This window comes from Camellia sinensis, chromosome 15 (genome assembly GCF_055761805.1).
Source record: "Camellia sinensis isolate YWXY chromosome 15, ASM5576180v1, whole genome shotgun sequence".
In the NCBI taxonomy this organism is placed as follows: Eukaryota; Viridiplantae; Streptophyta; class Magnoliopsida; order Ericales; family Theaceae; genus Camellia; species Camellia sinensis.
The window spans coordinates 54951486-54974933 of NC_138975.1; the positions used below are offsets into that span (position 1 = coordinate 54951486).

Consider the following 23448-nt stretch of genomic DNA (forward strand, 5'->3'; position numbering starts at 1 on the left):
TATCCGATCAACTTGATTTTTTACGGGTATGATATACCGAACAAATCTTAAAATATGAACGATTTGAATTATCAAAATTAGGCTTAAAAGTAAGTCCGATGACCCTGCAAGTAAAAAATAATGCAAGGAGGGGATCCTTCCTCTCATCGAAGTGCCAATCACAGAAACTAAGTGCCACGTATCTATAAATGCTTACGGGTTATGTGACGTCGACAATAACTAAAGCAACATGACAATGAAATAATACCATAATTACACTTTATTCTTTGTAATTTGGCCAAAGTTTCCTATGGGGAATAGTTACCTCCTCATTGATGAGTAGCTTCAAAAAAAAAAAAATAATTAATTATTACTTTTATTCATTGTATGATTTTATTCAAATTTTCTTTTATTTGTAAGTAATAATATAATAAATAATAATAATGTTAATGATAATAATGAATTTTAGTTTGGTGGATTGGAGTTTTGAAATAAAAAAGAAGAAGATGAGAAAATAATTAAAACTTGACAAATAAGATAAATAATTAGGACATACATAATAGAAAAAAAAAATTATTTTAATATTTAATATGTATTATCTTTATTAATAAATTTTTTTATTTTTTTTTGGAAGAAACCGTTCCAATTACTCGTTGAAAGAAAGATGGTCAACAAGAGCTACTGGGGGACAAGAAACCCAATTCAATGCCAAAACTTCATCTAAACATGCGCGAGGCATCCAATGAGCCGCCCCATTAGCTACTCTAAACTGTTTTTGTTTTTTTCTGTTTTCTTTCTTTCTTTTTCTTTTTTTTTTTTTTTTTGCGACTATACAATAGGATGATGATCATATCAAAGCGGAGAATTCATGAAGAAAAAAGAAAACATTTTTTCTTTTGGACTTTACATTCTTTTTTATACTATTATTAAGTGAAAATTTAAATTAAATTAATGAAATCTTCTTCTTTTTATGTCATGCGACAACTTTATATATGCAAAAATAAAAAATTTATTATACGCAGCATAAACAAGTTTTATGAGTTTTATTAAAAATATACTGATCACTTAATTAACATACTTATGAGTTTTATTATTTGTTTTTATTATTAGTCATTTGAATAAAATTCTTTATTATTTGTTTTCATTATTAGTTATGTGAATTGCACACGCATTGCGTGTGACACCCGCTAATTTCTTATTATTACAACAATAAAATATATTTTAATTTACAGATTTAATAAAAAAATAATAATAATCTCTACTCTTGTACCCCCAAAAAAGAAAAAAGAAAAAAAATTCCAAACGAATAAAACAAATGAAATTTAGTTTTCAAACATATGTCGCTTTTAATTTTGTTTTATAGCATCCAATCTATTTTACAATACAAACAGCCTTTTAACTACACTTCCCTCTCAAACTTTCACACAACACAATTATTCTATAGTTCTACTGTATGCAAATTGCAACCATAACAGATATAATGTGTCCCCACAGGGCTCAAAGAAAACAAAATAGAAAAAAGAAGGCTATTTTAGCAACCTTGATGAAAATAGTAAAACAAAAAAAAATGGGGGGAAAAAAAAAAGAAATTTAATAAAGGCACAGAAGATACAACAAATCAGGGCGACAGCAGCAATCACGAAGATGTATCTGAATCTGCAGCAACTTTGGTGTTAGCAACTGATGTTTGGTCAATTTCCTTGCGGGATGCTTCCCACAGTTGCTGTTCTATTCCCAGTTTCCTCAGCTCTGTCAAACCTCGCTCAACTGCAACCGAGCAAGCATTGGAAGCAATAAGTAGAATTTTTTCACAATAGTCAACAATTAAAATTTTAATATCCAAGTTGAGATAAAAAAAAATATAAAAAATTCCCATTATTTTATCAGGCACTTTCAAACAACTTCGCAATTGTTTTCCAAGTTCATTATGCGATGCATCTCCTCCCAATTTCATAAGCAAGCCAGAAATGGTCTGAATCTTGACTGCTGAATCTACCATACTACAGTTTGCACAAATAGTTGTAATACTCCTTATTAAATACAAACTATATTAGACGGTGGAATAAATTATTGTTCTTTTTTTTCCTTTTTCTCTTTTTTTTGTTTTGTTTTGTTTCGTAAATGATAATGTAATACATGAGGTAATCGGCAATTGAAATTACCATCAACAGAATCATGTGATGTTGGGGACTGCCCACTACGGCTGATCCAAAATTGAAGTCGTTCTTCTGCAATATCTTCTTCTACACCATGAACCTGGGCTCTTCTCCAAAAGTACATAAGCCAAGCCTAAACATATCATACAAAATTGGAAAGATCATGAACTATAATGACTTCAGACTAACATACACAAAATATTCGGTAATACAACTCAAGGTATGGAAACTCGATTTTAAAACCCAAGTACCAGGCATGAAGATTTCAGTGGACCAGGTAACTTATCCCAAGACTCTAAAGAGAGTTAGACAAGCAAAATAAGTTTTGAGGCCATCGACTTCCCTAATAAGCTTTATAGGAACATTACAAGTTTCCAAAAGGATTCTGTATTTATAACTATTAACATCAGGTGGAGACAAACAAATAAATAGTGATAATAAAAATTGAGGAGCAAAATAAGTTTATGCGGCCAATTCTTCTGGTTGGTTCTCATGGTCGTCACGAATGGCAAAATATGATAGTTCATTGGCTTATCTTCCAATAAATCAGTAAAACCTTGTGCCTAAACTACTTATATGTTATTGGAATAAAGTGGAATGGAATGATTACTCTATCAGAATGTCCATTCTCACATTTGGTTCACTAAAAGAATAATATACATTGTAATGGAATCATCATTCACCATAGTCAGGGAATCATCATTTCATAAGGAGACTAAGGAATTCCAATCCACATTCATTCCAATCAACCAAACACTACCTTAGGATGATGTTTTGTGGAAAGTTGTTCATATTAGACAGTCACGAGGTTAAAATTTTAGTTAGAACCTGTAAATCTGGAATAGAAATACAACTCTTCCATCACCATTGACCAATAGGCAACTAGATTAGTCTCTACCTTGCTGTTGCAAATGACATTATGGATGACAGTGTCCACCCTTTTATTTTTCAATTTTCTAAGTGAGAAAAAAAAAAAAAAAAAAAAAAAAAAAAGGTGGTGGAAAACTTCAAGGATGCTTCCAAGTTAGAAAAGCCTGATGATGCCCCACACATCTTTCCTGAGATTTACTTTAATCAACAATCCAGCACACAAAATAGTATAAGCACGGCCGATACATCATCAAAAAGGCCATGAGCATGACAAAACTAACTAATTTAGAGAAGCAAGAAGCAGACCTGCTTGAAAAGAACATCTTCCGATTCCTCTGAACTTAGTTCTGCAGCCAAGAATATGAGAGCTGAAATTAGTTATACAATGAATTCTTCTATTTTCTTTGACAACACAGTGGAGATGCACAAACTATATTTTGAGGCCCTAAATCAAGTGAACTGGATTTGGAACAAATTATGCTTATTACTAACATGAATCCAACCTTGGCAGTTCAAACACAGGCAATGCATATCCAGATACAAGGCCTCCGATACTTTATATGCTATAAGTGGCAATAACAAGAGTAACAATGGAAGAAACCAAAATTCAATTAAAAGAAGTTTACTTTAAACAGCTTCTAGATGGAAAGGGCTGGCCGAAAATTAAAAAGCATGTGATTTAGGAGGAGAACCAACAAATTCTAAGCCAGGATAGAATGAGAGTATTACTTCCATAGAAATACTTAAAAGCAAATGGGCCCATCAAGATAAAATCCAATTCTAGGACAGTGAAAAAATATACCCCCATAACGCAGAGGATGCAATAGATTTGTAGCCCAAAGAAGCTACATAGGGGAAGTATGACATGAACTCTGAAACAATTCCTTTGGTCAATCACAAATAGCCCAGCCTAAGAAAGATTTGTAGCCAGACACAAAGTGCAACAAGGCATTCTGAAAACATAGCAGAGACTAAGAAAACTAAGAATTCCACAACACCATGTGTCACCATAACTGAGATGCTTTAGTTTACTATAAATATGGTATTCTTCAATGTTAGCATTTCCAGTATAAAAGCATAGCATAACAGCAATTAGAAGATCTGTGTTACCATATGCCTCCATAAACTTGGGATCACCAGATGATTTTGGATCTGCAACACAATAGAAAAAACAATGACAATTTTAAGTGTAAACCATATTTAAAATATAAATAAATAAAAAATGAAATAACAGTACTTCTCAGACAAATAGAAGGTCTCCCTAAGCTTTATAAGAAAGGACAGCATACAGGCCGACCAATTGTTTTACAGAAGCAAAATTTACTCTTCTATAACATGTTAAAAACAGCTGCAAAAAAGGCTACAATTGTTATAGTCAAATTGGGAAAGATAAAGCCTGTAGTTTAACAGACAAATAAAACAGATTTCACATACTTTTTCTAAGATGGCAGGGTCAACAAGGCAATAACTAATGAACCTAGAAGATGGCAAAAACAGGCAAAAAATTCCTTTTATGATCATATATATTTTTATTTCTTACCAATTAGATCAACAGGCATAGGAAATCTATCCAATGGGAGCAATCATTGTATCCAAAAAAAGGCTAGGAGCATGACAATGGAACATACCTGAGAAGAATTGTCGAACCAAATTTGGACGTCGGCGTTGAGCAAATGCAAGCACAACAGCATCCTCGACCTTAAGGGAGCAGTAATAATATACCATTAAGGATGTAAAAAACAGCAAGATAACGAAAAATGAAAGAAGAAAAAATGGGATATAAAGTAAAAAAGATTTTTTTTTACTTTACTATATTAATAAAAGAAAGGAAAAATAACCAATAAGTCCTAATTTGCTCTTAAGATTACTGTGAAGTCCTATCAAGTTTCAAGTTTCAATATAGACAACTAAGTCCTATTTTTCGTACATATTTTCAAAAAGTTCATTATTACATAATGGTGGATGTTATTTCAATTTTACCCCTTATTTAACTTGAACAACAATTTCATAAATATTTTTAATTTCAAATTATGATATTATATTAAAAAATCATAAATCACAATGAAAAATTATCAATAAGTTCTATTTTATTTTGAAGATTATTATTGAGGCATATCAAATTTCAATATTAACAAATAAATCTTTTTTTATAAATTGTTGTAAAAAGAATTTTCAATTGTTTGTAATAGTATATTTTATTGTCATTTTATCTTTTTCATTAAAATATGAACAAAAAAATTGATAAATAATTTTAATTGCTCAAATTAAATGATTATTCATAAACAAAATTATAAGTATAAGATTAATAATTTTTACAATTAAAATTTTAAATTTTAAATTTTAATTAAGTTAAAATTATTTATAAATTTTTTGTTTATATTAAATAGGATGGGCAAAATTGGGATCAGACACCATCATGGAGCAATGAATGTTTTGGGAACCTTTTATAACAAATAGGACTTTCTCCATATTAAAACTTGATAGTAATCTTAAGAGAAAAATAGGACTTATTCGTTATTTTCCTTAAAAGAAATTACAGACAATGAAGACCATACTTCCAATAGTTTATGCCTAATGTTGGTTTTTTACACTAAAAGATAGAAGGCGAATCAAGATTAGAAACATATGTATTTAAACAAGGAACAATAAAAGAATGTACTAGAGAAAACCTTCAAGGAAGCTAGTTCCCTTAAGCCCATTTCAACTGAAAGCATACTTTCAATATTTCCCTCTCCACTTAGGTCATTCAGATCACGAACAAGTTTGCTCCTCCTATCTGAATCATCGTTACTCGGTCCTTTTTATAAAGAATGAAAGCCTAGATAAGTCAATCATAGAGAAGCAAGAAAATTCCCGAAAGCTAAGGGGGGAAAAAATCCTTCAATTGAAACTAATGCAATGGGAGGACTTGCCATTGTTTAAAGGCTCCTCCTTGGCTTTTTGTCCAGCAGAAATGACAATTTCAAATGGAAGAGGTGCTAAAGATGACCAGTGCTCATGCTTTGAAACTGCTATATCTGCACATATGCCTATGGAGTAGGCAAGTGAAAATGGCAAAAAATCAACTCAGAGGTAATAGAATAAATGATGTACAAAAGTCAACCACTCATTGAAAGCCAATAAAAAGTAAATGGGATGCAACAAAATTTGGGAAATGAAATGAATTCAAAAAAACCAAAAATTAGATAATTGGCTTTTAATAACTCATTGCTCCATAAAGCCAAGCTTCAAATGATAACAAAACTTTATAAACCAGACATAAACTAGAGAGGGAAAATTTGACATCAAACCGTAAAATGGCCCTAATTTTTCATGCAAGCTTAGATATGAGAACTCGAGATAGGTAATGACTAATTTGCCACTCTTTCAGACTCCTCCAAAATTATTTCAAGTACATTACCATGCTGCACAGCCAAGCCCCAGTAGCGAGCAAGCCAACATCTCTTTAAAACAACCTCCTCCTAAAATGGAAAATAAAAAAGGTAGATTTCAGAAAAATATAAAATGAAAATCTTTAGCAAGCTAGTCATAAATCGCGATAGGCCTTTGAAAGACAACCATCTCCTCATGAGTCAAAATCATTCTTTGTGTCATTGTGCGAAGAGCTTTTGCTTCAGATTCTGCCTCTCGGAGCTGTTCTACAGCACTTGCAGTGTCATCTTTTAAATTCTGATTCCAACAAAATAAAGAAAGCCCAAAGGATCAATAGTATGGTATAAAACAAAAAATAGAATTGAAGGATAACTATTAGCTTACATTACCTCAATTTCTACACGAAGCGTAGCAATTTCCTCCTCTCTCCCATCCTTTGTCTGTTTCGCAGCTTTGAGGGCAGCCTGTAACAGAAACATGTAATGCAGCCTAAGGGCAGCCTCCAAGAAATAATATGGCTCTATTTGGTTTAAATTTCAAATCATAGAATGTTATGTTTGATTTAGGTTTTCAAAAATTGATTCCAATGCCATGTTTGAATACCTATGAAGCACGGATACTTCAAAAAGGGTGACGTATCCGTATCGGATACTTATCGGATACCGATACTCCTCGGATACTCGCGGATACGTATCGGATACTTCTTAAAAGTATCGGATACTTCTTAATTAATTTTTTATTAATTTTGAAGTATCGGATACTTAATTTTAAAGTATCGGATACTCGAAGTTACATATTACTTATAATATTTTGTTTAGTTCTTTCATAAGAGGAATATAGTGAGAGCTTAAGTAATAGAATTTGTCAAATTGATGTATCCTTGTTGTCTCTCTCACTTCTCTCTCGCTTTCTCACGTTTCTTCTCTCTGCTCTCATTCTTTTTTTGGTGTTGGCATGTAAGGATGATGTTTAATTTGCATTTGCATTTGTTTTTGCTTTTAGTTTTGGATGTTTTATGAATGTTTGAGCACTTTTAGGTTAATAGGAATCCCTCTCTTTATTTATTAATTTACTTTAAGTTTTATTTTCATGCATATTACATTATTAAAATCACAAAAAAAAAAAAATTATGAATGTATCCTCGCTGTACCCGTATCATACTTTTTCAAATTTTGACATATCGCCATATCCACATCCCCATATCACCATATTCGTATCCGTGCTTCCTAGGCTATCATTGATGACTTAAAAAAGTATATTTGCTGAAATTTTTATTTAAGAATGGTTTTTTGGCTTTGGCTTTAGCTAAGGTCTTGTGATATTCACTGATGAAGGGGAACAAGTTGAAGCTATTGACCTTGAAGATTCTTAGTTTTGTGGGAATCTTTCTTTTTTATCAAGTTGTCTTTTGCTTTAAGTTTTATTTTTATGCATACTGCATTACTAAAAATTGTTAAAATAATATTTTTTACGAACGTATCCCCGCCATACCCGTATCCTAGTTTTTCAAATTTTGTCGTATCGCCGTATCGTATCGTATCCGTATCCCGTATCCGTGCTTCCTAGTTGAATACACATTCCAATGCATGTTTGGCAGAGTAGAGTTCTTGAATTTTGAATTTTGAATTTGCAATTTGCGGATTGGGTCTACCCGGTCGTCTGGCCGGTTGACCGGAACAGTGCTTTTTTTTTTTTTTTTTTTTTGGCAATTGCAACTTGTTATCTGAAAACAAAAAAATTACATTTTTTTTGATATTTTTTTAAATATAGAAATTATTTTTTTTAAGACCGTTTTTAAACAAAACAATTAAAAAAAATTTCCAACCAAATATATAATCAAAAGTAATTTTAAAGCACTAGCTAAATTTTTTTTAACAAAAAATAATTTTTTTTAATATTTTACATAAAAAAATTATTTGTTTCAATAATTATTTTTTGAATTAAATTTTAAAAAGAATTTGGTTATGAGTTTTGAATAGAATTTTCAATAGAGTTTTGAGTTGTGTGTTTGGTTATGAGTAATAAGTTTTTGAATTAAGTTTTGAAAACTCTTTTCCGAACTCATAACCAAACAATTTTTCTCATTTCAAAACTCATTTCAAAAATTCAAAATTCAATTCAAAACTCATAACCAAATAAATTTTCTCTTTTCAAATCATGATTCAACAACTCACAAACTCAAAATACAACTCCATTCTCAAATCATAATTCTAAAACTAAACCAAACGCTACCATAATATTTGGCACAAAGAAACAAGCAATCCCTCATAATAGAGAACAAACTGCAGATTTTTGCAGAATTGAAACAAAAAACTTGAAATACATGACTTATATCACCAAGCCATAGTTGGCATAATTCATCTCAATGCAATTGCTTCCTCAGCACCAATAAAAAGAGGACATATAATAAATGCACAACCATTGTCAATTTTAGCATTAAGCAGCTCATACTCACCTCTCTTTGCCGCAATGATGCTTCCTTCCTGCAAAAAATCACCAAACACATCATACCCAGAATGTTAAGTCACTGTACACAGGTTAAACAATCCAAGTTTACCTGCTCAACAATTTAGCTTCCAGTGATACGCCTTCTCCAAGAGCAGCAACCTATAAGTTCAAAATTTATAGTGCAAATGAAAAACTAAGATCATTGCTGAAGCAATATTTTATGATGAGTTCAAGAGAGAGACATGGTAGTAAAGCATTCAATTACTAAAACTGAAATTCAAAAAATATAAATAAAACAACACTCAAATAGTACACATTAACGTGTGTACACATTAATAGTAAACATAAATCTGGGTTAATTTGCCAAGAGGTTACTAGCTATGAAGCACGGACACGGACACGGACACGGACACGGCAATTTTCAAAAAAAGGGGACACGGACACGGCGGGGGACACGGCGAATTTTTTTTTTTTTTTAATATATATATTTGTATGTGTTATGTAAATTAACAAACACTAACATAGTAACCATTAATTCAATAAATATAAGAGAGGCAAAAGATTCAACATCCAACATCCAACATCTTGAAATAAATATAAGGGGAAAACATCCAACATCCAACAATATTTGTCACAAAAGCACTAAATAAGAGGCAAAGAAGAAGGAAAAAAAAAAAGAAAAGAAGTAGGCCTTTCAAAACTTCAAGTAGATCCAATTTCTTGCATGTCTTCATCATCATTAGCATCACCACCTTTTTCTTCGTTTGCACCTCCATCATCGGTAAACAACACAACCTCCATCTCAGGTTCATCAAGTGATAGATTTGCAACCTCAAGCATCCCAACATCATCAAATGAATCAAATGTGTCGCCCGCAATATCCCATAACTTGGTCTCTCCTTCAAGGTATTGTGGGGTTCTCCTTGATAAAAGACGGAGGTTGCTATGAACAAAAACCAAGTCCTCTACACGTTGGGGTGTCATCTTGTTTCTTTTCATTGAATGGATAAAAGAGTATATACTCCAATTCCTCTCAGCACATGATGAAGAAGAAGGTTGCACAAGTAGCCTTAAAGCCAAACATTGAAGAGTGGGTGCAGATGCACCATGAACAACCCACCAACTATGAGGATCCATATCACATCTATCTCCAATGGAATCAATGTCAGCAAATGGCCCCTCTTTTGTTGAGAACTTAGCATACTCCAAATTTGCTTTAGTGCGCTCCATTGGATCATCAAAGAACCTTTTCAAGCACTTTTTTCTCTCAAGACAAACCTCCTCATCCCTATGTGGGGGAATTCGGCTTGGGTCCTCATGAAGCCACACATCACTATAATACCTAAAATGAAAAAAAAAATACTACTCATTATAAATGTGAAAGAATAATATTAAACTTAAATTAATAAAAATAGCAAATTGTGTTGTAATCACCTTGGATTTAATGAGTGTGCCAAGCAATGAAGTGGTGTGTTGTTCTTGTTCCACCGGTCTACAAGAATCTGATGTACTACATTATAGAATGTAGACTCGTCTTCTAGTCGCTTTCCTTCATGCTTATATATCACCATCTTCACTTTTTCTATCATTGTATCCCACATGTCATACACTAAGTGAAGAGAAGGTCTATCGGTGTCACATACTCTAATCATGTCATAAATAGGAGCAGTAAAGGAAAGTATGTAGTTGACTTGATCCCACCAAAAGTCATCTAACAACTTATCCTTCACAAACTTGGCCTTACCAATATCATCATCCCTATAACAACTCCATTTGTCACTGATTACCATTGTTTGGAGACCTTGCTTTATCAATTTGACCCTCTTAAGCATGACAATGGAAGAAGCAAAGCGTGTCTCGGCAACTGAAAGAAGTTTCAAACTCACAAACTCATTATACATTGCCAACCTCATGGAATGATTACAAATAAAATTTTTAATCATCATTACATCACCCACAATCTCACTAATCCAATTACACTCTTCAAATGCAACTGAATTATTTTCCACATTCTTGGCAGCACAAATATTCTTCAAGGCAAGATTGAGGGTGTGCACAACACAAGGAGTCCAAAAGATGTGAGGAAATTGTGCTTCAATTAGGTGCCCCGCCGCCTTGCAATTTGCGGCATTATCTGTAATGACTTGAACCACATTTTTAGGCCCAACCTCCATAATTACTTCCTTCATCAAGTTTGAAATAAAATACTTGTCTTTTGTTTCCCCTGAACAATCAACTGCTTTAAGAAACATAGGCCCACCTCCGGTAACAGCCATAAAATTTATTAATGGCCTTCGTTGGGAATCACTCCATCCATCACTGACTATACTCACACCCTTCTCTCTCCATGTGCCTCGAATAGGGTCTAACAATCTATCAATGTTTGTCCTTTCTTATTGAAGCAATGTAGTTCTCAACATATTATACCCAGGTGGTACATATCCTTGTATGTTGTTATTTGCAGCAAAAGTAAATGCACTAACATAGTAAGGATTTCTTGCCAAATGAAATGGCAAGCCTGCTGAATAAAACATTCTAGCTATCTCACTATTTAGTCGTTCTCGAGCCCCAATGTTAAATGCTTTCAGAACAGGGTTACCACTACTTCCACTCCCTATGGCAGTCAACCTCTTCCTTTTTGATCCATACATCTCCTCTGGTTCATTAAAACATAAACCTAATGATGCACTTGAACTAGGAGGAGGCAATGGGACTTTCTTCAACCTAGAGTTTTTCAATTTCAACTCTGCTTCTGCAATTACTCTCTCAAAATCAGCTTTATCCTTACTTGTTACTTTTGGACACACTTCAATCCCCTGATTTTTAATTTGCATCAAATGGGCTTTTACCCTAGTGTATGAACCTTTACGTGTTACCCGACAAAAATTACATTGAAAAGTATAATTTCCCCCTCTTGCACCAGATTTTTCTAATCTAGTCACATATTTCCACAGTGGCTTATCATCTTCAGCATCAAAGGCAGATTGTGTGTTATTGGCAGAATTTGAACTAGACATTTTTCCTATAAATTAACATTAACATTAGAAGGATAAAAAATAAAAAATAAAAAATAAAAAATAAAAAATAAAAAAAAAAGAGTTTACATACTGTATATATGTATATATATAAACCTATAATTATTATTTTTTAAATACAATTTTATATATAAAAAATAAAAATAAAAGAGTTTACATACTGTATAAATTTTTTTTTTTACAGTTTTTAATATATACTCATAAAAATCTCACAGTTTTAAATACAATTTTTTTTACATATAATTAAACAAAAAAAAGGTCTTATATATGTAAATGTATAAACAAATAAAAATAAAAACAAAAATAAAAATAAAAAAGTCTGGTCGAACGTATAAAAAAAAAAAGAAAAAAAAAATTGAAGACAGTTCAGTTCAGTCGAACCGAAGCAGAGCAGAGAGAGAGAGAGAGAGAGCGCGAAAGAGAAAGAGACAGGCAAGAGAGGGGCTTACCTTCGAAGACGACCAGATCGAAGGTCGAAGACGCTGGATCGACTGAAACAGAGACACAGACGACTGGATCGAAGGTCTACGATCGACTTCGGAGGGCTTCGATCGACTTCGGAGGGCTTCGATCGACTTCGGACTGCTGCGACTGAGAGAGATAGCTTCGATCGACTTCAGAGGGCTTCGACTGAGAGAGAGGAGGGCTTCGACTTCGATTGAGAGAGAGGAGGGCTTCGACTTCAACTGAGAGGTCTGATTTTACTATTTTTTACCTCAGTTGTTCGATTAGGGCTTTGCCCGTTAGTTTTTTTTTTTTTTTTTAACTTGTTAAATATTATACTTTGACCCCAAATAAATATAGAAAATTTAAAAAAGAACCCCGCCGTGTCCCTTGGCGTGTCCAGATATGGACACGCGTGTCCCCTCCGTGTCCCTGCCGTGTCCCCTTCCAAAAAAATTATTAAATTAAAGGGACACGCCATCTGGCGTGTCCCGTACGTGTCCCCGGCGTGTCCGCGTGTCGGACACTGCCACGGCACCATTTTTGGAGTGTCCATGCTTCATAGGTTACTAGTGAGCAGAGAAATGATTTTAGATACATGAAAACATTACTAACTGATGGAAGTCACATAATATTCGATATGCTGGCACAAATGTCTGGATAGTATTTGTCAGTGCCAATTTAGAAATATATGACAAAACGACATAGTTATAGAAATATAAAATAAGAAAAGGAACTATCTGCAGCATGAAAAATGTTGTCCCAAGTAGCACAGACAGGACAGAATATGACATGGATACACAGACCCAACAAATCCTAAAAATGGAAGAGATTTCAATAGCAAGGCATAATTATATATAAATAAATTCTAAAATGTAAATTTTTCTTAAGACAAATACATAATTATTTTCTAAAATTCTGTACTGAAAATTATATAGAAGCTTGACAAGGAACCAGTCTATCTGTGCAACCTATTTGATTGCATCCAGAGTCATACGCAAGTTATCTTATAATTGTGGATTGTGGAAGTAACCAACATGTCTGTGACAACAATTACAGTTTCCACAATCATTTGCATAAGTACACAATGTATTCTACACCAAATTAAATTCGTTCAAATACTATTGTTCTATATAACTGAAGGTGGCGTACCCTAATATTGTCTGTGCTGCTTTCAATAAGGAAGCTTTTGTGAGCAAGTACTTGAAGATGGAGGGTGGTCAGATTTTTTGGGATAGTGCGGATCTACTTGCAACCCTGTACGCCACTGACATTGGATATGGAGATGATACCATTTGATGGAGGACATCCAAATCTAGTTAGTCAGATATTAAGGGTATGTTTGGTTTGTGTTTGAGAGATGTGTTTTAGAGATAAAAAGTACAAAAACATGTTTGGTTTGGTTTTTTTTAAAAGATGTTTTGGAAAATTATTTTGAGATAGAGTTTTGGAAAAAGTGATTGATTTGATGTGTGTGAGAGAGAGATTTGTTTGGAAAACTTGTTTGGTTTACAAGTTTTGGGAAATTTTTTTGGGAAAATTTGTTTGGTTTGGTTATTTTTGAAAACTTATTTGTAGAGAAAATTTCCCAAATTTTTTTCAGAAAATCAAACCAAACGAGCCCTAAGACTTTTTATGAGCCCTTTTTGGGCCATAGGGGGTTTTCCTTTCTGGGGATGGAGGTGCACGGTATGAAGGCTCCTTCTGACATGTATTTGTGCTACACGGGTCATGCATTGGAGTATTTTTTTTTCTTCATGAGTCCTAGTATATGTCTTTGTGCTACATAGTTTAGGCCTTATTGGGAGAGTAGTTGTGGTGATTTATATTTATAGTTGAGAGAAAGAGGTGTTGGAGGAAGGTAGTGGAGAATAAGTATGTTGTGTTTATTGGGGGGGGGGAATGTTGGACTAGACGTGTCTATGTCCTATAGTGTAGGTTTGTGGAGAAGTGTTTGTAGGGAGTGAGATTCCTTTTAAGGCCACATCTAATTTCTTGTGGGAAATGAAGAAGGTAAGATTTTGGAGCCATTGCTGGTGTGAAGAATAGAAGTTGGAAGGTTGCTTACCTTAATACTGCCTGTGCTGCTTTGAATAAGGAAGCTTTTGTGAGCGAGTACTTGAAGATGGAGAGTAATCAGACTTTTTGGGATATTGACTTGAGGAGAGAGCTTAATAATTGGGAGGTGGAGTTGGTGGATCTGCTTGCACACCTATACACCACTCACTGATACCATTTGATGGAGGAGATCCAAATCTGGTTATTTTGATGTTAATACTTTTTATGAGATCTTTTTGGGCCGCAGGGGTTCTTCCTTCCTGTAAGGCCAGATGTGGGATGTGAAAGCTCCTTCTAAGGTCGCCTTCTTTGTGTTGTGCACATCACATGGTAAGATCCTAATCATTAATAATTTGATTAGAAAGAGGCAAATGCATGTGCTAATTGGTGCTGCTTGTGTAAACATGACAAGGAAACAGTGAATCATCTTTTCATACATTGCGAGGTGTGAGGGATTTGTTGTCCTTGATTCTTTTCATGTTCAGTGTTATTTGGGTGTTCCCTTATAGAGTTGGGGAGCTTCTTAACTCCCAATAGGGCTGCAAATGAATGGAGTTGTTCTTGAGCTTGGCTCGGCTCAGTTCATTGGGTAAATAAATGACCTCGAGCTTGACTTTTAGGCTCGGTTAGTAAACGAACCTAACTCGATCTTGAATAAGCTTGGCTTATTTATCTTTATTTAAATTATAAAATAAATATATTATTTATATATTAAATAATTTAAAAATATAACCATAATATATTATTTATATGTTATTAATATAATAGTAATATTTTTATTTAAATTTTCTATTAAATAATATATAAATATATTATTTATATATTTAAATAACAATAATAATAATTTCATTAACGAGCTGAATAATCGAGCTCTATAAACAAACAAGTTAAGCTTGAGCCTAGCAAAGCTTGACTCAACTCAGTTCGTTTGTAGCCCTATGTCACGGACTGAACGCTTGTCATCCTCCTAAAAAGCTGGCTTCACGAGTGGTACTGCGTACCCCATGCATTATACCCAAGGACCAACCCAAGTGATGCGATAGGGATCTACCTTATTTGCCTTGCCGCTCACAAACTAATGTGCTTGCAAAGTGCTTGGTGTAGAACTAACATCTCCAATGAGTTGATACAATAATATAAATAATAATAACAATTTCATTATCGAGCTGAATAATCGAGCTCGATAAACAAACAAGCCGAGCTTGAGCCTAGCAAAGCTTGACTCGGCTCGATTCGGTTCGTTTGTAGCCCTATGTCACGGACTGAGCGCTTGTCATCCTCCCGAAAAACTGGCTCCACGAGTGGTACTGCATACCCCGTGCATTATGCCCAAGGATCAACCCAGGTGATGCGATAGGGATCAACCCTGTCTGTCTTACTGCTCACAAACTAATGCGCTTGCAAGGTGCTTGGTGTAGAACTAACATCTCCAATGAATTGGTACGTGACATGCTACCACTGCCAATCCTTGACGTCCTCATCAAGGGGACATTAGCCTAACTATCTCCATACTTGTCTGTTTCCCTACCCATGGAAAACCCACTCCGCGAAGACACCACCTTTGGTACGAACCCCACAATGAAGGTGCTTGGTGTAAGTCTCACATACCGTCCCCATCACAGTGCCCCTAGGCTGGCTCTATTACCACTTATCACGAATTGAGCGCTTGTCATCCTCCTGAGAAGCCGACTCCACAATTACTACTGCATACTCTCGTGCATTATGCCCAAGGACCAACCCAAGTGATGCGATAGGGATCTACCCCGCCTGTCTTGCTGCTCACAAACAAATGCACTTATAAGGTGCTTGGTGCAGAACTCGCATCTCTAATGAGTCGGTACGTGACACCTAGCTCTCGGAGAGGAACTCATGTGGGAAGGAGAAGAATGAAGACCTAGTGCCTAGTCCTTTTGGTGCTTACCTTGTGAATTTGATATGAAAGGAATAGAAGAAATTTTGAAGGGAAAGAGGAATATTTTGAGAATCAAGAGTAAATTTTGTCCATCTTGAATAATTGGTTTTCCAAGATGGTTAATCCATCTTTGAATTAAATTTTGGATTTCATAGACCACTTTGAATAGATTTTTTATGTACAGACGTTTATAGTTGTTTTTGTTGGTTGAAAATTAGGGTACTCAGGCCATAAGTCCAATTTCAAACCTTTTAGGGGAATAGGCCCAAGGTCTATTCTTTTGGGGGCAAAAAAACAAAACAATCTGAAAAGACCATATTACCCCTACTTATCTGTCTATGTATCCACGTCACCTATCTGTCCTCATGTCATCCCCTATTTGTCCATGTGTAACCTATCTATCCATCTAATCTGTCCATATCACCACCACCACTAACCACTACTAGAGATTTTTTTTTGATGACTTTTCCGTCGCCAGCAGTGGGTCCAGCAGCAATGGGCCAAAAATGGGGGAAAATTTTCCTTCAAAACAATAATTTGCCTTTCTCATTAAACAATTTATTAATCATGTCCTTGTCTCCCTAAAAGATCAATCCTTGAACCAAATGCCATATCCCCTCATAGAAATGGACTTACCAGCAATTACCTTCAAAATAAAGGAATTTATTTTTCAACTATGTAGACATCCATGAGGTGCTAAACACGTGTCTAGGTGTATCTACAAAGTACTAGTGTCCAACACAGATATGGCAACTCCAAAGAAGTTCCCAAACCTCTTAGCTTCCAATAGGTACAGTGAGAATGTTAATTCCTTATTATTATTAATCAAGAAAATGTAATATTAAAAAGTAGTCCCTCTTCACGATAAGAAAACAACAGCTATTTCAGCTTATGAGCAATTTTTTAACAGTTATATCATATGCAATAGATAATTTGAAAAATGAAGATTACTAACTAAATGAGATTGTTTACTTGTTTCTCTAGCTCCCTAGCTCTGGCCTCTGCTTCTTCATGCTTTTCTTCAGCACGCCGAAGCTGCAGAACAAATTCAAGCATAACTTTAAGATAACAAATAATATCAGCATAATTTATTGAATTCATTCATTCATTTATTTATTGTTTTAAAGGTGGCGTATTGGGGGAAACTCACCTTATCAAGGATAATCTCATTCTCCTCCTGTAGCATATCAAGCTGCAATTCAAATAGATGTCAACTTGATATTAATGATTTCAGGACTACATTTCAAACATTGCACGACAGTAATTTCTCTACAGGAGTATCATTTAAACAAACTAAAGACAAATAAAGATCAGCTATGACCCATAAATGGCTTCCACCACTATTTCAGAGGTTGGATGCAAGCCTGATAAGAAGACCAAAAAAATAAAAATAAAAATAAAAATTATAAAAGGAGCGAGGAATGGACGTTTTCATACTTCATCTCTAAGTGCAGAAGCCTCCCGCTGATTCCCTGTATCTTTCACGTCATTTCGTCCTACATCTGCTGTAAACCTACAATATTTACCAATAAAGGAAATATCAACAATGCTGCCAGCATACCCATGCAAGTGGAAATTAGTTTCCCCTCCACAATCGCATGCATAGGAGATGCATGGTCGCAAACAAACATATGAATGCATGTAAGCAAAGAAGTAAAGGCACTTGCTTTTGAAGTCTGTGGTACCATAAATACCAATGCAATGTTGCAAAGAGTTTAAATCTAGTTAAAACATCAAGCATCAGCAGCAAAGTAATCAACTACATAAAAGAGAGTGACAACTACCATCAACTGATCCATCATCATCTAAAGAACACATCAAAACTTTGACATATCTAAATCTAATTGCTGAGATTGTTGTATAAAGCAAATTTTAAGTGTAGTAGTTACATTGGATTGAACATAGCCTTGCACCAACTTCAAGAATAAATAAGAAGACTGATACAAGAAAACATAAAAAAGCATCACTACAAAATGTTTAGCCTGGATGGCTCACTTTAATTCTTTCCTATTAAAGGAAAGGAAATGAAAACACACAGTCGGCAATGGACCGAAACATATCAAACAAAAACATAAAAGAAAAGAAAAGAAAAGAAAAAAAAAAAAGAGCAACTTGTGAGATGCATAACAGTTCTTTATCTGATTCATTATTTCTTCAAAAACCCCTCTTTTGTATACTAAAATAAAATGAAAAGAAATTAATAAAAAAATAACTAATATCTAAAGCACCTCCACAAAGACATTTCAAGTCAATTAAATATCAGGTAAGAAGGTTTTAAAAAGCGGCCGCAACCATTACGTAACGCCGTTACGTAACAGTTGTAGTGGTTACCGCCACCCGTTATGGCCGCTTTTGCAGTGTGACTGAGATTCACAGGTGTGTCAGCCGTAGCGGTTGCCGTAGTGATCGTAACGGTGCCATAACAGCTTGTTATACACCGTTACGTAACTGTTTCAAACTACTTCTACTTCTTTCGAAAAAAAAAAAAAAAAAAAAAAAAAAAAAAAAAAAAAAAAAAAACTGAAAATAGAGGAAGAGGGATAGAGAGAGAAGAGGGAAGATGGAGGAGTAAGAGATAGATAGAGAGAGAGAGAGGAGAGAAGATAAAGAACATGTTATTGATTTATTGAAGCTGTAAGAACTATACTATTTTATTCAGCTGCTATCACTTAACCATTTTGTTTGTTTGTGTCTATCTATGTATTGTTTGAAAATAATAATAATAATAATAATAATAATAATAATAATAATAATAATAAGTGTGATCATTATCTATTTGGCTTGATTAAAAAATATATATATTCAGACTCTTATTTATTCTCTTACTTTTGTCATTGTTTATCTTATATATAATAGTTAGTGAATATTTTTTGTAAAATATCTATAAAACATAACACTTATATATTAATACATATTTTATACATGTCAATTTTTTTATTAGTTTATTTTATTTTTATTTGCAGGTTATCTAAAAAGAGAATGAATATTCAAGTGATCCAAACCCCACAAAAAAAATTCTTTATATTTTATTTTTTAATTTTTATATGATTATATTAGCATGTATAATTTATTTTTTAAAACTATTCAAGTTAAAATTTGCATATGCTTCCACAAATGTAATAATTAAAAATAATAATTTTATACATCTAAATCCAATATTTTTTTTTTTTTTTTTTTTGCCACAAGCGTAATATGGATTTATGACATATAAAGTCATTAATTATTAAAATAAAATGTAAAAAACTCAGTTTATAGTGATTTAAAAATATGAAATATATTGGATCATACTTAAAAATTTACAAAAATTGATCAATATTTATTTTAAAACCCAATAAATATGATTATGGGGGAAAAAAATGCGTATCAGCAAGTTTTGTTCAAATTGTGCGAAAAATAAAAAAAAAAAAATCACGGTTCTGGTTACTACAACCGTTACGCTACGACCTTTACACCTCGTAACCGCGCCACCGCCAACGTTACAGCGACCGCAACCGCTTTTCAGAACCTTGAGGATGTGCATCAACATGCTCAAGCTTGGATTATGTGAAATCAAAAAGCTGGGTCAAAAGTATATTGACAGGTACTTGACACACAATAATATAGAGTGTACCCCATATAAAATGTTTAAAGATAACTCTTTCAAAAAAAATTGCTAACGTCCACCCATACCAACCAAAACAAAAAAGAGAAAACATACAAGGTTCTAGCCCGGAATCAAAATAAAAAATTTCAAAATGGCCAATCCATTAACAATAAAACCATTTGTAGTTAACTACTACCAAACTACATTCAATTATTATTGGCAAGGATAAATAAATTAGGGTTAATTACACTTTTCACCCCTATAGTTTGACTCAAATTTCACTTTAGTCCCCACAATTTTAATTTGAGCAATTTGGTCCTTACACATTAAGTCTAGTTTTAATTTGATCCTTTCATCTAAATTTCTGTTAATTTTGTCTACATGTAGACCTTAGAAATTGAAAAGTTTCTCAAAATTAACAAAAAATTAGACAAAATGATCAAATTGAAACTAGACTCAAAAGCGTAGAGACCAAATTGTTCAAATCGAAACTATAAGGACTAAAGTGAAATTTGTGAAAAGTGTAATTAACCCAATAAAATAAGGGAAAAAAAGGGTTAAATTTGTTACCTCTTTTCTCTTAGTCTGCTACTCGGAGGTTCCATCGGTGGAATAGAGACTGGTGTTCTCAGTGATCCTCGTTTAGGCGGCACTACTGTCGTTGAACGAACTGACATTGACGGTCTTCCAGCTGAAGTGGAACGAACTGAAGGAGTATGCTCCATAAAGTTCCGACCTAACTACATACAGAAGTATCCAATTAGCCTTCAAAACTATACAAAAAAAACAAACTAGCATTTGTTCTTCTATTATCAAGTAATTTGTGTTTTTCAGGGAATGTGATGATGGGCAAAATAATTCAAAAAGAATTTGTAACTGCACTTCATTTTCTTAATGGTAGAATACCCAAAAAGAGAGATTAAAACATCCAAAATCCTCCTCTTTCTGCTACAAGTGTGTACCATATACACTTTGTTACTCAATTTTTTTGTACATATTACACATTTTTGTGGCAATTGTTGTTGATGTTACGCATTTTTGTGGTGATGTTACGCATTTTTGAGGTAATGTTACGCATTTTTTCATTGTTTTGAACCACAAATTGTCATCTCCCAATTTTTTATAGTGTTGTTACACATTTTTCATTTCTAAACCACAAATTATCATAACTCAATCAAAAGATTACATAGCATTTACCATAAACATACATAACATGTACAAGAAAAATGCATAATAAGGTACATATGGTACTGAAAGGATTTTCACAAACATCTCACTCCTAAAACCTCTTGCCCCACACTAGATTATTCCCTCCAAGCAATGACGGATTTACCATGGGACCAGGAGGGTCATGTGCCTCCTTAACATTATAATAGTGCCCCTCTATTAAAAATTTTCCTTCTCATTACAAAGATCCTACTAAAATGGGCCCTTCTACCATACACTCGCCAAAAAGGGTATATTATATACAAGTTATGACATTTTGTGGTGTTGATACCAGGAAAAGTGTCATAATCAAATCACTTCATTCATAACTAAAAAAACCACAATAAATTATAACCAAACACCACCTCTTCGGCCATAACAAAAAAAATAGCAATCACAATGGGTCACAGCTAAGTCGTAACTAACATAACAATGAGTCATAACCAAGGGTCATAAACAAACACCACTTGAGGTATAACTACAATAAGTCATAACTGAGTCATAACCAACACCACAAAATATTTCATAACCAAATACCACAAAGATCTTAGTCTACAACATATGATACACACCTTTTTTTGTTTTGTTGTTGTGTGTTTTATAAAATTTCTATACTAAAATATATCATTTTTGTCTCGACTTATGTTTTAGAATTTTTCAATCCACCTATAATATTTACTCTCCAATATTTTTATAAAATTAAGCTTCAAATCTCTTAATTCAAAATTCAAATTTATTCAAATGGACTCATAATATTTAAGTTCAGTAATGTCTCGTTGTTTATTATGAAAAATAAAATTCAATGTTGTCATTAATTTGTGCCTCCTTTGCTGAATTCCTGGTTTCGTCACTGCCTCCAAAGCATTGAATTTCATACGAGGTAATAAGTCTAAACATGATTTACAATTGCAAACATGTAGCATGAGGTTTCGTTTTCAACAGTTAAATTTAAGGTAATTAATTAATTCCTAGATGAGAAGCAGCACAGCTAAAATCAAACTTGTGAACAGATTAAAATACAAAAATTTACATTCAATTTGATATTAATCTAAACTTTTAACTGGAATCAAAACTCATTCAGTACCCAAAATGTAAATCTCTAAAGCATACTGATTAATAACACTATAATTCCCTACAAAATTGGCAAAACTACAACTCAAAAACACAGAGTTGATTAAATTACCGCAGGTGAAGGAGATCTATTAGGCTTGGCAAACGAATTAACAGGAACAGCATTGCTATTACTATTAACATTGCTCGAAAAGGCGGTAGGTGGAGGAGGAGCGAATCGGAACCCTAGATCGTCTTCCTCGTCCTCGTCGTCCGGCGCCTGAGAAGCCATAACCCGAGCCAGACGCTGCGCGGCGGCTTTGGCGGCGACGTTCTGAGTCCTCTTGATAGTGGAGAGCCCGGTCGCCGGCGGGAGCCGAGAGTGGGGGTGAGCCGGCGACATCGCCGGAGAAGACGACCCCGTGCTGCTCGATCCCCCACTCCACTGCCTTGTGTACACCGGACTCTCTGTCCTCCTTCGATCCATATATACTCTTCTCTATATCTATATCTATATCTATATCTATTCTTATGTATATGTATATATATATGTATGTGTTGTATATGTGTGTGTAGGACTAAATTTTCTAGGTGCTAGATTCTCGAGAAAATAAGATCGGGTTGAGAGGAGATCGGAGGGAGGTCTGAATCTATGGACGCCGTGAGATGGAGGAATTGAGATTGACGGTAATGACGCGTTTCGCGGGGATTGAATTTTGAGAGGAAAAGAAAAGAAAAGAAAAGAAAAGAGAGAAGAAGAAAAGAAAGAGAGAAGCAAAGCAAGGTAGATAAAAATGGATCTGAAATGTAATCTGACAGAGTGGTTTTGTTTTTATTCAGAGTTGGCTGTGACAGAGCGAGCGAACGAGCGCGCGTGCGTGAAATTTATTGGAAATGTTTTCGGTGTGGTGGAGACCGATGTTTCGGTGAGAATCGAGTTCGGTTTCGGCGCTGTTGGCGGCGCTGTTCAAAATAATTAAATAGGAGCAAATTACAAATACCACTCAATATGTAGCAATATGCCTTCGTTTGGCAATTTTTTTGAGGAAAAATGCTTGGCAGCACTAATTATCCTACTAATTAGGTGGTAGTGGGTCTCATCATTAATGATGTGATGTTTTGGTCTTTGAGTTGTATTTTTTTTTTTTTTACTTTTTTAATGCATTAGTGCTATTAGTGGTGATGTTTTTAGTGGGATGAATCATTGTTGTTTTTTGAGATTGAGGGTTAAAATAAAAATAAAAATAAAAAGATAAGATAAATTAAAAAATTAATAAGATAAAATGTTATATTTAAATTATAATTAATTTTTTTTATAAAAAATTAAAATGTCCA

General features: G+C 33.9%; 2 protein-coding genes across 6 annotated transcripts; both read right to left on the reverse strand.

Moving 5' to 3' along the window:
• Positions 1-1300: 1300 nt before the first annotated feature.
• Positions 1301-23087, reverse strand: LOC114314272 (coiled-coil domain-containing protein SCD2). Of its 5 annotated transcripts, none has more exons than XR_014356786.1 (18): positions 22247-22971; positions 20428-20597; positions 17712-17787; positions 17425-17466; positions 17247-17309; positions 8935-8984; positions 8833-8860; positions 6767-6841; positions 6564-6674; positions 6406-6466; positions 5918-6034; positions 5675-5802; positions 4634-4703; positions 4116-4157; positions 3312-3352; positions 2964-3193; positions 2142-2268; positions 1301-1746 (listed from the first exon to the last, which is right to left on the reverse strand). XR_014356786.1 is itself a non-coding variant. In XM_028260746.2 (17 exons), exons 2-17 carry the CDS (start codon positions 20580-20582, stop codon positions 1616-1618), a joined length of 1317 nt encoding a protein of 438 aa, XP_028116547.1. In that variant the 5' UTR covers positions 20583-20593; positions 22247-23087; the 3' UTR covers positions 1301-1615. The 5 variants fall into 5 exon arrangements, 2 of the variants coding, with proteins under 2 accessions (XP_028116547.1, XP_028116545.1); XR_014356787.1 differs by lacking the exon at positions 2964-3193 and adding an exon at positions 3808-3958; XM_028260746.2 differs by lacking the exon at positions 2964-3193 and having other exon boundaries at positions 20428-20593; positions 22247-23087.
• LOC114288339 (uncharacterized) lies at positions 9388-13191 on the reverse strand. The gene is made up of 3 exons (XM_082909260.1): positions 12310-13191; positions 10260-11847; positions 9388-10167 (listed from the first exon to the last, which is right to left on the reverse strand). Exons 2-3 carry the CDS (start codon positions 11099-11101, stop codon positions 9528-9530), a joined length of 1482 nt encoding a protein of 493 aa, XP_082765386.1. The 5' UTR covers positions 11102-11847; positions 12310-13191; the 3' UTR covers positions 9388-9527.
• Positions 23088-23448: the final 361 nt, after the last annotated feature.

Excerpts from the sequence above, each read along its gene's own strand:
- LOC114288339 (XM_082909260.1), bottom strand. The coding sequence starts at position 11,101 with ATGGCTGTTACCGGAGGTGGGCCTATGTTTCTTAAAGCAGTTGATTGT. Across the intron at positions 10,168-10,259 it reads GCACACTCATTAAATCCAAG|GTATTATAGTGATGTGTGGC; the intron begins GTGATTACAACA and ends TTTTCATTTTAG.
- LOC114314272 (XM_028260744.2), bottom strand. The coding sequence starts at position 22,600 with ATGGATCGAAGGAGGACAGAGAGTCCGGTGTACACAAGGCAGTGGAGT. Across the intron at positions 6,035-6,405 it reads GGGCTTGGCTGTGCAGCATG|GCATATGTGCAGATATAGCA; the intron begins GTAATGTACTTG and ends CCTACTCCATAG. Across the intron at positions 4,704-5,674 it reads GGGAACTAGCTTCCTTGAAG|GTCGAGGATGCTGTTGTGCT; the intron begins GTTTTCTCTAGT and ends TGCTCCCTTAAG.